At 51.8% G+C, this 17744-nt stretch overlaps 1 protein-coding gene across 1 annotated transcript; it reads left to right on the top strand.

Moving 5' to 3' along the window:
• Positions 1–1882: 1882 nt before the first annotated feature.
• BDP81DRAFT_396824 (amino acid adenylation domain-containing protein) lies at positions 1883–16851 on the top strand (the record flags this gene model as incomplete). Its single annotated transcript, XM_060588243.1, has 6 exons — positions 1883–2865; positions 2916–6034; positions 6088–8195; positions 8269–8339; positions 8396–16661; positions 16717–16851. The coding sequence occupies 6 exons, from the start codon at positions 1883–1885 to the stop codon at positions 16849–16851; spliced, it is 14682 nt and encodes a 4893-aa protein (XP_060442742.1).
• Positions 16852–17744: the final 893 nt, after the last annotated feature.

Here is a 17744-nt window from a genome sequence, read left to right as displayed (position 1 = left end):
CACCACCACCTTGTCATCTTGGCCAGTCAGCACTGACATGGCGGTTGAGTGGTTCCCCAAAAGAGCCCCGCGCCGTCGTCCTCCGTACCGCCCTCTTCATGACCTCCAGAGGCAAGTGCCCGGAGAGTTTGCCGCTTATAGAAACCGTTATCCGGCAGTCAGACGAGATCGGCCAGCCGCCGCGAACATGGCCGAGCATCCACGCGGATCATGGCGTGGCATCTGGGGAAAAATGGCCTGTTCTGGATGCGCCGTCAGATCTCGCGCCATGCTTGTGCATCTCTGCAAAACCCCAGTACATGTTTAATCCGAGCCTGCCGTGCCTTCATCCGACGTTGGGAGTTCCATAGCAGGTTGTTGGCTGCGGAGCGTGAGACATGAGCAGACACAAGCTTTGAGGATTCGACGTCTTTTACCGGAGACGGCCGGCGGCCGGCCAAGCTCGAAACCCGTTTTCCCCGCCAGAGCCAGCGCCTCGGACACGGCGACATCGCTCCCGCTTGATTCAAATACGGACGGGGATGCATGTCGAACAACGGGCTTCATGGTGCACAGCAGCTGTCAAGAGCTTTGCCTAACCACAAGATCGGATGCCGTGCAGGCTCGCCACTGCAGCGGTAGTCGTGTCTGCAGACTTCCGGTCTTACGTTACACATCCGAGTAAACGTCGCCCAGGCTGAGGTAGCTAGAGAGCACTGAACGGGCCGTCGAAGCTTATTTCACAGCGAAGAGCGGCGTTTCGCCCTCGGGCAACGCGGCGAGCTCTATTATGCCATGACGCTATAAGCGCCGGAAATGCCCCCCGGCATCTGGGTCATCCCTTTCAGTGAAATGGAGGGCCGATGCCTGGCCTCAGAACCTGCCCACGCTGCCACGAGCCTGGAAACAGGCGTGGGATGGCAGATCTCACAAGTCATAACCTTTCAAGCTTACGGATACTGACCGGAAACTTGTGTGTAAGTCGCCCAAAACGACTAACACACCTGACGCCGTCCCCCGTCAGCCACATCAGGATCCGCTCGAGGTGGGCGGGGGGAGTCTCTTGGTCGTTTCCTTTGTGTGCTGCAAGCGCGGTAGCTTGTCTAGGTAGTCTGCGCTTCTGATAAACCTCTTCAGCCAGCGGACACACACATACACGCACACACACGCATACGCATACGCGCCCGTACACACAAAGACAACCAGTGGTAGATCACCAACAATCCATATCTTTATTCTGCAGCGCTCCTCGTCTCCCCCTGTATCTCCTTGTCAGTCTACCGTCGCACTGGAAGTTGTCACACGCCCGACATACGCACAGGTCATAGACAGCCCTACGCACAGGGACGAGCCGTCTTGAGCTAGCCAGCTCGCGCCAACGCGCCGTCATCATCCACGAATGAACGATCCCATATTTCATCATCGACACACGAAGCTCTGGCGACCTTTCTGGATTGTGCTGTAAAATCGCTCGACGTTTCCCACCAGCTGAGTAATTGCTGCAATCTTACAGGCCAGCAGACCTGCAGCCGACCCCGTGTCAACCCCTCGCATTACCCCCATGGCATGTTGCCCAGCACCCAACTAAGGAACCACGCCGTTACATGACCGGATCTGTGAATCATCACTTGTCTTATTGGACGAAGACCTGTCCCGGCGCGTGGTCTCTTAGACCTCTAGCTGCAGGTCCATCTTGATCTGGACTCGGGCGCATTGACCGTCGAGCTCTTCCCGTTGAAAAGAGGGCCCCGACTAATACCTGGATACCCTTTGTAATGCTATGGTTAACCAAGAGCTTTGTGCATCGGACCACTTCCTACAGCTTTCTAGGAGAGCTACTAAGATTTTCTCATCAGTTTGGGAATAGCATCGTTTCTTGTTCGACGACGACGACGAGGCCGACATGACGGACGCTGAGCTGGAGCCCCAGCTCTCCATCCTAAATCCTCATCCCACTCGGGTCCCAGGACCTCGCCTCCTTCACCAACTTGTGCAGCTTACATCAAATGAATCGCTGCCTGCGATTCACTCACTGAACAGCCATGGAGAAGAATCAACTTTGTCTTACGCCCAGTTCCACAATGCCGCGGATGCCCTAGCAGCACGAATCTCTCGCTTGGCTGCGATATCCTCCTCATCGGATGATTTCATTATACCGATACTCATCCCTCAATGCTCGCATCTTTATATTGCGATGCTGGCGGTTCTCAAAGCTGGCGGAGCTTTCTGCCCTTTGCATCTAGATGCACCTCCTGAGAGGGTTCGATTCATTTTCCAAGACGTATCGGCGAAAGTCGTTCTTGTCACTCGGGACTTGGTGTCAAAGATTCCTCAGGATGACGCAGAGAGGGTTGTCTTAGTGGTGGACGAAGAGGTCACTGATGATTTGGCTTCATCACCAAGTCTCACAACTCGGCACATTGAGCCTCAACATCGTTCCTATGTCATGTACACTTCTGGTTCAACCGGCACGCCAAAAGGCGTTGGAGTCTCGCACGATGCTGCAACCCAAAGTCTTCTCGCCCATGACCGGCATATTCCAAGTTTCAGGCGCTTCCTTCAATTTGCCTCGCCGACGTTCGATGTATCAGTATTCGAAATTTTCTTCCCTCTTCTTCGTGGATCAACACTAGTTACGTGCGATCGTGGTCGCATGCTCAACGATCTTCCTGATGTCATCAGGACTTTGCAGGTCGATGCATGCGAGTTGACGCCTACTGTCGCTGGTAGTCTTCTTCGCTCGCGGCAAAACGCTCCTTGTCTGAAGCTCCTCCTTACAATTGGTGAAATGTTGACAGAGTCCGTTGTCCGCGAGTTTGGCGGCAGCGACGTGTCGGACAGCATGTTATGGGGCATGTATGGCCCAACCGAGGCTGCAATCCACTGGTAAGTCATTGCATGTCTGCATTGGCATCATGAAGACTAACGATACGCAGCACACTTAGACCTAGATACCCCACGGATTGTCCCTCTTCGAATATCGGATTTCCCCTAGATTCCGTCTCGTGTTTTGTCGTCGCCATCCCCGAAGACGACTCCCCCTTCAACTTCAACATACTTCCAATAGGCGAACTCGGTGAGCTTGTCGTCGGAGGATATCAACTCGCCAATGGCTATCTTAATAGGCCAGAACAGACTGATGCGGCATTCTTCGATACTCCGCACGGCCGTGTTTACCGCACCGGTGACAAGGCCATCATGAACTCAGACGGTACCATGGAGTGCCTTGGGAGGATATCTGACGGGCAGGTCAAGCTACGCGGCCAAAGAATTGAACTCGGCGAAGTTGAGCAAGCAGCAATGCGAACCACCGGGTGTCATAGTGCGATTGCCATGGTTCTGGGCGGGATTCTGGTTGCATTTTGCGCCATTGACGACGAACTTGCTCCGGGAGATTATGTGGAAGACATTCTCAACACTTGCCGCACATGGCTCCCGTCTTTCATGGTTCCTGGTGACATCGTCATCAAGACAGGCTTCCCAAGGTTGCCCTCGGGAAAGGTGGACCGGAAACAACTCAAGAACGAATATTCAACGTCATTGACAACATCTCAACCCGAAGACCATTTTGAAGCGGCTAGCCCACTAGAACGGAAGGCGTTATCAATTGTGTCAAACTTTCTCGGTTCTCAAATTTCTCCATCGGCTTCGCTTGCATCCGTGGGCCTTGATTCTCTCAAGGCAATAAGACTTGCCTCGGCTTTACGGGAAGGCGGTTTTCAGGCATCAGCAACGGACATCCTCAGCTCCAAGACTCTTTCGGCCTTGTTCACCTCTCTACAAGTGGCGGCATCAACCTCAGCAATAGACCAAGAAGGCCACATGCTTGACTTCAAAGATCCCTGCGAGATACACACCGACCAGCTGCTCGGGCAACGTGCGGACCTGACGTCTTTGAAAGACGATATCGCACGACTTCAAATGTGCACACCTCTGCAAAACTCAATGCTAGCAGAGACATCTGTCAATCCACAGGCCTATTGCAACTGGATCAAGCTTGAATTTCCGGCCGAGACTACGACGCAGGAAGTTTTGCAATGGACGTACCAGGTTGCACAGAACAACGAGATCCTCCGGTCAGGGTTCGTATCGTTTGATCATAGGTTCGCACAAATCATCTACAACAAGCTTCCTCAGTCTTCTATTCAAATTGTCCACCATCTGGACGAAAATCATAGTCTGGCTTCTGATGAGAGTTACTTGCGTCCTCTCAGAGTCCAAATTCTGGGACGTCAACAAGGTCTTGGACCAATCGTGCTCTTCCAGATGCATCACGCCCTCTACGACGGATGGTCGGCCGACATGTTGATCAAAGACTTTTCCACAATAGCCGATGGTGGAGTGCCCGAGACCAGACCCCAGTTCCGAGACGTTTCCAGATTCTACGCGGAGCCTGCCACCAAATGTCGGATGGATGAGGCGCGTGGATTCTGGGCGGATCATTTGCTTGGTTGGCAACGACATAACCTACCACGTCTCATGGGACGCCCTGCTGATGCCGTTGAAACTCGAACTGCAGTTAAGACAATGAACATCTCACAGAGCGTCCTGATGGAGACCGCGTCACGGCTCCAGTGCCACCCTCAAGTTTTCTTCCAAGCTGCTACGCTGTGGCTTTGGGCCGGGTTGCAAGGACAAACGGACCTTATAATTGGCTCAGTCTCGTCAGGTAGAACCGTTCCGGTGACGAGCATTGAGTGCATAATGGGTCCTTGCATCATGACAACGCCTTTGAGAGTCAATCTAGCCGGGACTGCGACCATTGCTGACCTCGTTCGCCACATCCAGGCCACGAACCGTGGCGCGCTACAACACGGCATCTTGCCGTTGGCAGACATCAAGAGAATCGCAGGCGTGAGCCCCGGAGATGCTCTCTTTGATGTGTTGTTTGTCTACCAAGAGTCTCTCTACAGTCAGCAAGCAAAACAGGGGCATGTTCGGGAAATGTCTCATCAGGACTTCCTAGAGACTAACCTTCTTATCGAAATTGAGCCTTCCGCTGAGAGCCCAGTTTGTCGCCTGACCTACCACACCAACGCATTTACGGCAGAACACGCCGAGATTCTGATGAAACAGTTGGAATCGGTGGTTTCACACCTTATACTCGAGCCTCAAAGTCCAGTGGAAACTATCGGAAAATCCCTATCCCAAGGACTCACTTCCATCTTCAACGCTCACCCTGTAACTCTCTCGACGATCCCGGATCTGGCGGCAATGTTTGAGCTGTCGGCGAGTGCCACACCTGGTGCCACAGCCATACGATTTGCAAGATCTCTTGATGATGGAGACGTCGACACGATGACGTACAGCAGCCTGAATTCATCGGCTAACAAAATCGCAAGGCATCTTCGTAAGCTGGGCGCGAGGGAGGGCGGCATTGTAGGCATAATTATGGAGAAGTCAATCTCCTTGTATGCCGCGATACTGGGCATTCTCAAAGCTGGCTGCGCATACTTGCCTCTCTTACCCACCACCCCGAATGATAGAATCCGGCTCATTTTGACACAAGCCGAGGTCAGTATCTGTGTTGCCGATGCGGCCGTTTCATCAAGTCTAGGCGACCTCTCCAGTTGTCAATTCGTGGACGCCCTGTCAATTGACACGCCCAGCACTATGAAGAATAACTTGGATCTGTCTGTGGACCCTTCGCGCCCAGCATATGTTATCTATACGTCTGGAACCACAGGCACACCCAAGGGCGTGGTAGTCACACAGAAGAACATCGTGAGCAACCTCGACGTTTTGTCTAGGATATACCCGCATAGCAACACTTCTCGTTTCCTGCAAGCATGTTCACAGGCGTTTGATGTCTCAGTCTTTGAGATTTTCTTTACTTGGAAGGTTGGAGCATGTTTGTGCTCTGGTACCAATGATACCCTTTTTGAGGACTTGGAGCGTGCCATCCAATTTTTGGGATGCACTCATCTCAGCATGACCCCGACGGTTGCTTCTTTGGTCAACCCTCGCAACGTACCCGCAGTTGATTTTCTTGTTACTGCCGGTGAGCCCATGACTGCACTTGTGGCAGAAAGATGGACCGGATTCCTATATCAAGGTAAGCTTCACACTGCTTCTCAGGTTTTGATTTTGAGCTAATCACATTTGTAGGATATGGCCCAGCTGAGACAACGAATATTTGCACTGTCAAAAAGATGAAGCCTGGAGACTTCATCGACCATCTTGGGTTTTCATTCGACAACACCTCGACTTTTGTTCTTGGCTCTACAATGACCGACCCAGTCCCTATTGGCTGTGTTGGTGAGCTCTGCTTCGGAGGAGATCAGGTTGCAGCCGGCTATCTAGGGATGAAGAATCTTACTGAGCTTAAGTTCCTCGACCACCCGCAGTTTGGTAGAATCTATCGATCAGGCGACATGGGGCGGATGCTTCCAGATGGATCTTTGATGGTTCTTGGACGCATGGATGACCAGTTGAAACTACGTGGACAACGGATTGACACTGGGGAAATCAGCAGTATTCTCACGACCTCGAGCATCGCTACTTCAAGTGCGGTGGTCATCGTCAGCAACGCAACTACATCCACGTCTCAGTTGGCAGTATTTTATGTGCCTGCTCAGCAATCCTATGATGACTTTGGGATCTTGCCCATCGACGAAGGCCTCTTTGAAGCAAACAATACCCTTCTCGGCCTTCTTCGATCCCGTTTACCGATTTACATGATTCCGAGCTACCTGGTCCCAATCAATTCCGTGCCGTTGACATCTAGTGGCAAGGTTGATAGAGCCCGGCTGCAAGCATCTTTCCGCGACTTGAGTCGAGACTACATCGACCGCGCTGCAGGCTCTCTCCAGCAGAAGGAAGATGAAAGCTTCTGGTCAGAAGATGAACGAACAGTCAGAACGGCCGTGTCTCGGACGACCAATGTAGCGGCGGAAGACATTGCTCGATGGCAGCCTTTTGCTGCTCTTGGACTGGACTCTATATCAGCAATTTCTCTCGCGAGGGCTCTACAAGCTTCTTTCAATCGCAGAGTGCCGGTCTCAACGATTCTTCGGACAGGTTGCATAGCTCGCTTGGCTCAAGAAATACTTGCCGACACATCTACCACCTCCACGAGCACAGCTTTTTGTGCCTCCGCGTTGTTTCCTCGGGAATTTGTCGAAGAAGTCAAGCGAGGGTTCGCAGAAGATGACAAATCGGTATCTTCAGTTTTGCCGTGCACCCCCCTCCAAGAGGCCATGCTTTTGTCCACAACAGGATCATCCTACTCAAACCAGATGGTCTTCAGACTACACATTTCTGATACAGACATGAAGAGCTACTGGGAGCAAATGCACTGCCGACATGGCATCCTTCGGACATGTTTTGTGTCGACTAGAGACCCAAAACGTGCCGTTGCGCAAGTTGTACTTGACTCTGTGTCCATGGCATGGGACCTGATCGAGGCAGGCAGTCTAGAAGAAGCAGCCAGCCGACACGTGGAAGGATTGCCCGACCCAGTGGACTCGAAAATCCCACCACTTTCACTCGCTATCCTCAAGGTAGTGGGAGATGTTTACCTCTCTTTTGCCTGCCATCACGCGCTTTACGATGGCGTGGCAATGGATGCACTCCTGGTTGAGGTTGAACAGCTCGCAGCCGGGAAGACTCTCCCAGCTCCCCTGGAGTACGAGCCAATTCTTGCAGAGATTCTTCAATCCCCTGATGGAACAAGTAGTTTCTGGAAGAATCACTTCGACGGCTTCAAGCCCGCTCAGCACATTCTCTCTGCTGGGGGCTCCCAACTTTTCGGGTCACCCGCACCTATTGTCACGACAAGGCCGCTTCTCATGTCCCTCAGCCAAATTCAAGCTATGTGCAAGGCTTCTGGTGTTTCGATGCTATCATACTTCCAAACAGCCTGGTCTGTGTTCCTGACTCTGGTATATGGAGAGTCAGAAGTCTGCTTCGGAAACGTTATGAGTGGTAGGGCTTTGTCAGTGGACGGCATTGACCGTTTAGTCGCGCCTTGTTTCAATACTTTGCCTGTCAGAGTCGAAGTCCCGCCATCAACGGAAAGCATGGCTCTCCTCAAGAAGTTCCAGAACATTAATCCTCTCCTCTTGGAACACCAGTTCACCCCCTTGCGCTCAATCCAGAATCAGGTTTCCAAGAGCGGTATACAGCTATTTGATTCGCTTCTCCTCCTTCAGCAACGTCGGCCAGATCGTGATTCTGGCATCTGGGAACTAGTTGAGGACAACGGAACCATGGATGTGAGTTGTGAGCTGGATGCTTCCCGCCGCCCCGAACTTTTGAGGAAAGGAAAGAGCTGATGAAAATGCCCAGGTACCTCTGGTTTGCGAGTTGGTTCCGTCTCCGGCTCGCGACCTGATGACTGTCAGACTTCACTCCAATAGGTAAGTCGCAGACTGTCTAGCTGCAATGAATACTGGTGGATTAACCTCAAGTGCAGTCCTTTCATGGCGCAAGAAGCTATCGTCGGACTGCTCGACACGTTCTTGCATGTCGCCCAACACATAGCAACCCACCCTGCTTCCAGTGTTCCTACGCGAGATCATTTGGCACCGGAAACAAGGCAGGCTCTTGGACGTCTCAAGATCGAGAAGATCTCAGAGACAATTGAGCAGTCGGACGCGGAAGCAGCTTCCGTCACTGAAGAATGGAGCCAAGCTGAGGACCAGCTCCGATCGATCATCTCCGAGCTCTCAAAGGTCCCAGTCTCGAGTATCCGCAAGACCACGACCATCTTCCAGCTAGGCCTTGACAGCATCAATGCAGTGCAACTTGCAGCTATGATGCGCAAGCAAGGCCTGGGGTTATCTGCCTTGGATGTCATTGAATCTCCCACTTGTGCGAAACTGGCCATTTGCCTACGGAGTGCCGCCACGCAGGACACCAGTCAGTATGACTTTGCCAAATTTGAGCAAGCAGTCAGAGACTCTTCTTCGGCTGGTGACTTTGACAAGATCCTACCATGTTCGCCTTTGCAGTCCGCTATGCTGAACGACTTCATCCAATCAGAGGGGAAAGCCTACCTCAATTACATGTCTTTCGCACTCAACGAAGACATTTCTATGGATCGGGTTGAGGATGCGTGGGCTGCTTTGCTCGATCACCACGAGATCCTGAGAACTGGATTTATCTCCACACAACTTAGAGATGCATCTTTTGCAATGGTGCAAAAACCAGCAACGCGCTCTCAACTTCGTCTCACGATTCACAATCACGCGTCCGACTCCTTCGGTGTTACAAAGTGGAAACTAGATACTGCGCACACGATTTTGAGCTCGTTGCAGCAATCCCCTTGGGCCTTGGCTCTCGAATCAACCACTTCAGGCATTACAATGCATGTGATTATGCACCATGCGCTCTACGATGCATACTCTTTCCAGTTGATTCTCCAGGATCTATCCTCATTTTTGTCTGGAACGCCTATGTTTCAACATGCGCCCATCGAAAACGGTCTCTCGCAAATTCTCCAAGCCTCCCTTGATACTAGTCAAGCAGAAGCTTTCTGGAAGCAGAAGGCTCCTGAAGTTGTGGTTAACCGTTTCCCAACTCTGACTCCGCTGACGGAAAAGTCTCCCGCATCGATTGTTGAAAAGCGTGTTTCCAGCATGGACTTCACCCAGCTATCCGAAAACGCGAGGAGAGTCGGTGTATCGATCCAGGGTGTCCTACAAGCGACTTGGACCCGAATTCTGTCTGCGTATCTAGGCGAAGAAGATGTAGTGTTCGGCATCGTCTTGTCTGGTCGCATGAGCGATGAGACGAGGAACGTCATTCTCCCCTGCATCACTACTCTGCCTGTCGTCGCACACAACAGATCATCAAACTCTGAGCTTGTTCAACAGATGCTTGACTACAACAATCAGCTTCTGAAGCATCAGAATGCTCCCTTAGCACAAGTTCAGAGATGGCTTGGATATCCAAATGCTAGAGTGTTTGACACTCTTCTTGTGTATCAGCGGATGCCAACCGATGACACTCCCAACTTCCCGTGGGAGGTTGTCAGTGATGAGGGCAACTTGGATTACCCAGTTTCCTTTGAAGTTGAGCCGCTTCCCGACGGAAAGGTCCAGTTACGCCTGTCCTTCAAAACTGATATCTTGCCTAAGGCTCAAGCAATCCATTTACTGGACCAGTTCGACGCAGTGCTAAGACATCTCGTCCAGTGCCCGGAGCAGACCACAGACGACCTGTGGGCCAGTGACCCGTCAATTTTCTCCATCACCCCTCCCCTGGAGCCTACAATTCACTCTGAAGAGCCTTTCCTTCACAGCTTTGTCGAGACCAAGGCTGAGACTCATCCCGACAAGATCGCCCTTGAATTTGTTACTGGATTCGACGGCGAGACTCCGATCTCTCGACAATGGTCGTTCCGGGAGCTCAACGAGAAGGGAAACCAGGTCGCGCATGTCTTGTCACCTCACGCAAAAGTTGGCGAGACCATTGCAATTCACTTTGATAAGTGCCCAGAGGCGTGCTTCGTGATTCTTGGAATCCTCAAATCAGGCTGCGCTTTTCTAGCCTTGGACCCGTCGGCCCCGAAAGCGAGAAAAGAGTTCATTCTCAAAGACTCTGGCGCTCTGGCACTGTTGACGAACGTTGACATCGACTTCACCGTTGAGCAACCCATCATTCATATAGACGACACTTCACTGAGTCACCAGCCCCAACAATTCATTGCCCCCGAAGGTCTCAGCGTGCAAGACAATTCTTATTGTTTGTACACATCTGGCACCACTGGCACTCCCAAAGGATGCGAGATAACCCACGAGAATGCAGTTCAGGCCATGAAGGCATTCCAGAGGCTGTTCGATGGACATTGGGACGAGAAGTCCAAATGGATGCAGTTTGCATCGTTCCACTTTGACGTGTCCGTTCTAGAGCAGTACTGGAGCTGGTCTGTGGGAATGACTCTGGTCGGGGCGCCTAGAGATCTCATCCTGGATGACCTCGCTGGTACGATCCGCCGCCTCAACATCACGCACATCGATTTGACGCCCAGTCTGGCACGTCTTCTTGATCCAGCCGAAGTTCCTAGCCTCTCAAGAGGGAATGGAGTGTTTATTACCGGTGGAGAAGCTCTCAAGCAGGAGATCCTCGATGTTTGGGGCCCCACTGGAGTCATCTACAACGCGTATGGTCCGACTGAAGCAACAATTGGGGTCACCATGTATCAGCGTGTACCACAGAATGGCCGGGCATCGAATATTGGCAAACAGTTTGACAATGTTGGATCATACGTGCTGCATCCTAGCACTGACATTCCGGTCATGAAAGGCGGTGTTGGAGAGCTCTGTGTTTCCGGCAAACTTGTTGGTAAGGGCTACTTGAAGCGACCTGAGTTGACTCAGGAGCGCTTCCCCTTCCTTGAAAGACATGGTGAACGCGTCTACCGCACCGGAGACCTGGTCAGAGTGCTACATGATGGCTGCTTTGACTTTCTTGGTCGTGCTGACGATCAAGTCAAGCTGAGAGGTCAGCGTTTGGAAATAGGAGAGATCAACCACTCCATTCGTACTCGGGTTCGTGAAGTCAGCGACGTCGCTACTTTGGTTACCAAGCACGGCAGCCTCGACAAGGATCTTTTGGTCACCTTTTTCAGCTGCACGTCAAAAGGTGCTTCTAAGGATGAACTTCAGGTCTTGAGCGAAGAAAATACTGCCCCCCTCGTCCGTTCTGTTCAGAAAGCCTGCAGGGATACTCTACCGGGATACATGGTGCCTTCATACATCTTCCATGTTCCACGAATTCCTCTTTCTCCCAACAATAAAGCAGACATCAAGCAGCTCAATCAACTTTTCCGCACACTCACACCTGAGAAGCTGGTGCAGCTGTCACCATCTTCGAGCGCAGCTTCTGAGCCAATCAATGACACTCAACGGCTGGTCCTGTCGACGATGAGAGAGTTCCTGGGCGAGAACACGAACGTGTCTTTGTCAAGCAACATTTTTGACCTCGGAGTTGACTCCATTTCGGCGCTGCGATTGTCGCGCTTAATGCGCAAGGGTGGTCTCGCTGGAGCATCGCCTCATATCATTCTACGAAACCCGGGTCTAGGAGATCTGGCTGAAACTTTGCAAGAGAGCCAGTCCTCGAATGAGAGCAGCAGTGTTCAAGAGGCACGCCAGCTCATCCATGCATTTGGACACAGGTACCGTTCCTTAGCCGTCCAGGAGCTTGGATTGACCAATGACCGAGACATCGAGTACGTCGCACCATGCACGCCACTTCAAGAAGGAATGCTTTCGCGATTCATGTCAGATCAGGACGAAGGTGCCTACTTCACTGCGTTCCGACTCAAGCTCGCGCCAGCAGTGTCCATTGCCAAGCTCAAGAACGCCTGTGACAACATGGTGAAAGCTCATGCGATCTTACGAACTAGCTTTATCCAGACACCCGCTGGTTTTGCTCAAGTCGCAGCCAAGTCCGCTCAGCTCTCATGGAAAGATTTCCGTGATCGCAGCCCTGCCGAGATCGAGCCACTACTCTCCAGCGCTCTTCCAGACTTGATACATCAGAACAGCAGGAGTGTCTCAAATCCTCTTGAGCTGATTGTAGCTCAAATTGGCGGGGAGACCGTCCTTGTTGTTCACATCTTCCATGCATTGTACGACGGCTCAAGCTTCGAATCAATGCTCCGATGGGTGTCTGCTGAGTATTTGAACAAAGAGCACGAGGCACCGCCAACATTCCTGGACACCCTCGCTCATGGTCCTTTGGCAAATTACGATTCTAGCCGCCAGTTCTGGGTTGACCATCTGAGTGACTGCTCCTTCGATACCCTTCCCAGATTGCGCTCAGGAGACCCTGCTGCTATCATCACGAAGACCAAGACTTACTCGGCACGCAATTTGGAGACTTTGCGTAGATCTCTTAACGTCACTTTGCAGTCGGTTGTGCTTGCCCTGTGGACCTCTGTCTTTAAGAAGCACTCCCCAGGCAACGCCGCTACTGGAGTCATTGTTTCTGGCCGATCTATCGACATGGAACAGGTCGAAAATACCATCGGACCGTTGTTTAACACACTTCTCTTCTACGCCGGCCTCAAAGAGGGTGACACTTGGTTGTCCCTGATCCAGAAATGCCACGAGTTCAATACCTCTGTGCTGCAATTCCAGCACGTGCCGCTGCGTAACATTCAAAAGTGGTGCTCCAAGTCCAGAGGCCGTCCCATCTTCGAGAACCTATTTGTGTTCCAAATCGAGGCACCTCGTTCCACAGAGCCATCTGGCATGTGGTCCATCATGGACGATTACAGTGTTTCTGACTACCCCTTAGCCTTCGAAGCATCCGCGACCTCAGATGGCCAGCTGCGCGTCCAGGTCGTTGCGCACAGAGATGTAGCCGACGAAGCAACGATGAACTCTTTGTTTGAAGAGATTGACGATGCCATGGTCGACGTGACATCAAGGGCCACGTTTTCCTTGCCTGTTACCGCAAATCCTTCCAGGGAGGCTTCAACAGCGGCGTCTCCCCGCACACCATTGACTTCAAGACCAGAGTCCATCGACGGGGAGATCTCGAAAGATTACCATCTAGAATTGAGTCTGTCAGACTTTGAGTGGACTCCATCCGCTTTGGCTTTGAGGAAGGAGATTGCTGCCCTAGCTGGTGCTTCCGAGGACAGCATCACAGAAAACATGGCGCTGCTTCAACTAGGTCTTGACAGCATTGATCTCGTCAAGCTCTCTGCGAGACTGAAACACAGCGGCTACGAGCTCACCTTGTCTCAACTTATGCGCGCGCAAACTATCGCTGCAATGTCCCAGATCTTGAGCAACAAGAAGGCAACTTCGGCTGAAGTCGACCACCAACTAGGCTTTGATGAACTCAAAAATCAATTATGGAAAGCTGTTGAGTCAACTCAATTCAACCTCGACGACGCAGAGGCTGTTTTGCCTCCCACCCCTCTCCAAGAGTCCATGATGGCAGAAATGCTCCAGTCAGACTTTGACCAGTACTTCAACCACGACATCTTGGAGCTAGCCGACGGACTAGACCTTGAAAAATTCGAGAGGGCCTGGAAGCGGACTGTGGAGCACTCACCAATACTGCGCACAGTATTCGTTCAGATTGAGGATCCGAAGGTGGAACAGACTTTCGCCCAGATTGTGCTGAAGTCAAACTTGCCAACTTTGGGCAAGTTCGGAAATGATCAGACCGAGCCGCAAGACATCATCCAAAGCCACAAGGAGAATGCTCAAGCTGCGAACGGGCACGGCAACTTACTTCAATTATCCCTCCTATATACGAGCTCGAAGTCGCTGCTTATTCTGTCAATTTCACATGCTCTGTACGACGGTTGGTCATTAGCTCTGCTACACCAAGACGTTGCTGTTGCCTATCAAAGCCAATTAGTTGAGCGCCCACCGACTGAGCCTTTCCTACGAGACCTTGTGAAAACGCCAACCGACCAGTCGCGGAAGTTTTGGTCTCAGTATCTCGCAGATACCCAGCCGTCCCTGATATCCGAGAGACAATCCGCGGACGAATTATCTAGGAACGTCACTCACCGAACGGAGGCCGTTTCGAGCATCAATCAGGAGCAAGTTATTGCATTCTGCAAACGTCATGCTGTCAGCTTACAGGTTTTGGGCCAAGCCTGTTGGGCATCGGTAGTTGCGACTCTGCTACAATCTCTTGAAGTTACTTTCGGCGTGGTTCTTGCTGGGCGTGACTCCGAGCAATCACAAGCTCTGATGTTTCCAACAATGAATACCGTAGCAGTGCGTTGCTTCCTTCACGGTTCAACCACGAGCTTCTTACGCTACCTTCAAGAGACGATGGGCGATATCACAGAGTTCCAGAACTACCCTCTGCGAAAAGCCCAGAGCGCTGTGGGTGGGCGACTCTTCAATACTCTGTTCATCCTTCAGAAGAGTCCCAGCTCGGGGCCAGACAATGTCCAGATCATGAAGTCTGTTCAGGGGTCTTCCGCAACCGACTTTGCTGTGTGCGCTGAGTTGGAGACCACCCCCGACACACTTGTTTGGCGCATTGCTGGACAGGATGCCTATGTGTCTGAGAGAATGACGGACCAACTGCTTCGTCAGCTTGATAGAGCTCTGAGGTTCATCATCAATACGCCTGACGACAACCTTCTCTGCTTTGAGGGTGACCAAGTTTCCATCTGTCAACTGCCGAAATTCCACGCTAAAGCAACAGCGACCTTGCCTTCAGGAACAGCCCCAATAAAGAGGCCAGGTGTAAATGATGTCGAGTGGACGACAAATGAGAGCACTATACGAAGGGTACTCTCGCGAGCAGCAGATGTAGAAGTCGAGTCAATCGGCAAGAGCCATACCCTTTACAACCTGGGCCTAGACTCTATCAGTGCCATCAAAGTCACGGCGCTTCTGCGCAAGGAGGGCATAAACCTCGGGATTCGCGCGCTACTGACTTCCAGCTCGATTAAGGAGATGGCAGGCCAGGCCCAAGCTACTCCTACCAATCTTGATGTTTCACCAGAAACGCAGGATATCGCCCCCAGATACAAGCTACCCACTTCTATCAACACGCAAGTGCTGCTTTCCAATTCTGGCTTGTCCGAGTCTTGTATTGAGGAGATTTTGCCTCCACTACCGATGCAAGTCCACATGGTCTCAGCGTGGCAGAACGCAAGAGGCCGTGTCTTCTATCCTGACTTCTTTTATCGCCTCAAGGGGCCTGTCAACATCGACCAACTTCAGTCGGCTTGGGTTGCACTAGTGGACTCTGAACCAATTCTCCGAACATGCCTGGTCGCTACAGGCGAAAGATCACTGCCCTTTGTCCAGATCATACTACAGACTGATCTTGATGGACCTCACAAACGGGTTTTCATTGATGGACAAGGTCCAACGCCGACAACAGAACAGTGCTACCCGCAAGTACAACTCAATGCGAAGCAAGAGGACGCCGAATCATGGACACTGAAGTTACGCATTCATCATTCGCTATACGACGGCTTCAGCTTGCCGGCTCTCATGCAGAAGTTGCAGGCATTGTTTCAGTCGAAAGCCTCTGATAAGGCAGTTGATCTAGGTCCATGGAGGGCTTTTCTTGCTTCAAACCATACCAAAGAAGTCAAAGACAACGACAAGATATTTTGGTGCAAGTATCTGGATGGTGTTAACCGGACGCTGAGCGAGAGTCACGAAGATAGCTCAGGGCCATTGAGCCGAGTTTCTCTCCTCAAACACTCAGTCGTCCCGGAGATTGGCCGCCTCCAGGCATGTTCTGCCCAAGCCGGCGTAGGACTACCGGCGCTGTTCTTCGCCGCAACAGCTAGAGCACTCCAGAAGTTCAGAAGTCAGGGAACAAGAGAGATTGTCTTTGGTATCTACTTTGCCAACAGATCGTCGACCGAGGCATTGGCGAACACGTTCCCCACACTCAACTTGGTGCCACTCAAGGTGTCTCTCATAGATGATCTTGACCTCCTCCAGACTGCCAAGCAGGTCCAAGATGACTTACATCACATTTCCTCTCATGCAACTGTCGGACTTTGGGAGATCAAGGAATGGACTGGACTCGAGATCGATTGCTTCGTCAACTTCCTCCATCTCGGCGAAGAAAACAGTGAGATGTCAGAGGCCAGCTCTATCTCGCTGGAGTCGATATCCAGTGACTCCAGTCCCAGCGACATTTTCACAGATAGCAGCGATGGCAGTGAGGGAGACTGCTCGGCACGCTGGCTACAAAATAACGTGGTGCGAGACGCGTTCCCGGTATGTGCTCCCTTTGACTAGAAACTGGCAGCACAAGATGTCTAACATATCACAGGACGCACTCGATGTTGAGGCCTCGATCAATGCAGGTGGAATGGATATCGGAGTTTTTGGAGCCTCAACGATGGTGTCTGAAAGCACTGCCGATGATTTGATCGGTCTCCTCGGTAGTATACTGAAGGGTTTGTAGGGGTAGACGGGGGCATTGTATCTCGTTCATTGTGCCATTTGTAGTTTTGATTTTCTCTTTATGAGACTGTTATCTGCTGCAGGAGTTCTTGGGCTTTGTATATCTTTTCCAATTTGAGAATTTACCATTTTCATGTTGTTTTGTGCCATTGGTGGAAACTTAATGTTTCCCTTCGCCATCTACAAACGTGCCTTATCAGAACTCGATGGCCTCATCTCCAATGCCAAGCCATGTCGTTGTGATCGCAATACTTCACATACCACCCCGATGCGTTGCACCGAAGCTGTCATTTAATCAACGCATCATGGATCACTTCGGCATGGACCGAACCGCTCATCTGAGTGGCCGAGCCTGCCAAAGACACGTCGAACCGCCTTCTCGAAGGAGACGGGGTTCACACCAACAGCAAGTGTCCAAGCCTCTTGGCGAATGTTGGCTAATGGCTTGGTCTTCGGGTGCGGCGTCAGTCGGATGGCAGCTTGGGAGATGGTCCCTCTGCAGACGGGCTTCTCCAAGCCGAAAGTGCCATTCTTAACCCCGAATGATGCGCTGACATGTTCCCTGTTAGCACTTGCCCAAGTTAGCCAAAAGTTGCCTCACCGCGCAGATGCGGGAATAGGGGATTTCGGGGTTAAGCTGGGGCAAAAGAGCAAACATTCGAGGCGGAGGAATTCGAGGTGGTCCATGCAAGGCACGCCCGGATATGAAGACCAGATCGATAAGGTCGTCCCATTGCACTAGCGGAGCGATCCCCGAACAAGCAGGTCTGCGGCTAATGCTGACTGGGAATACAGGCATCATCTGCCGAGACCATCACGCGGACTGAGGGACGAGTTGGCCCTTTAGCACCCGTTGATTTTGGGGTTGGACTTTGAGGCAGATGGTAGGTCCAA

Source organism: Colletotrichum phormii, assembly GCF_030913505.1.
Source record: "Colletotrichum phormii strain CBS 102054 chromosome Unknown BDP81scaffold_16, whole genome shotgun sequence".
In the NCBI taxonomy this organism is placed as follows: domain Eukaryota; kingdom Fungi; phylum Ascomycota; class Sordariomycetes; order Glomerellales; family Glomerellaceae; genus Colletotrichum; species Colletotrichum phormii.
This window is presented reverse-complemented; position numbering and strand designations above follow the sequence as displayed.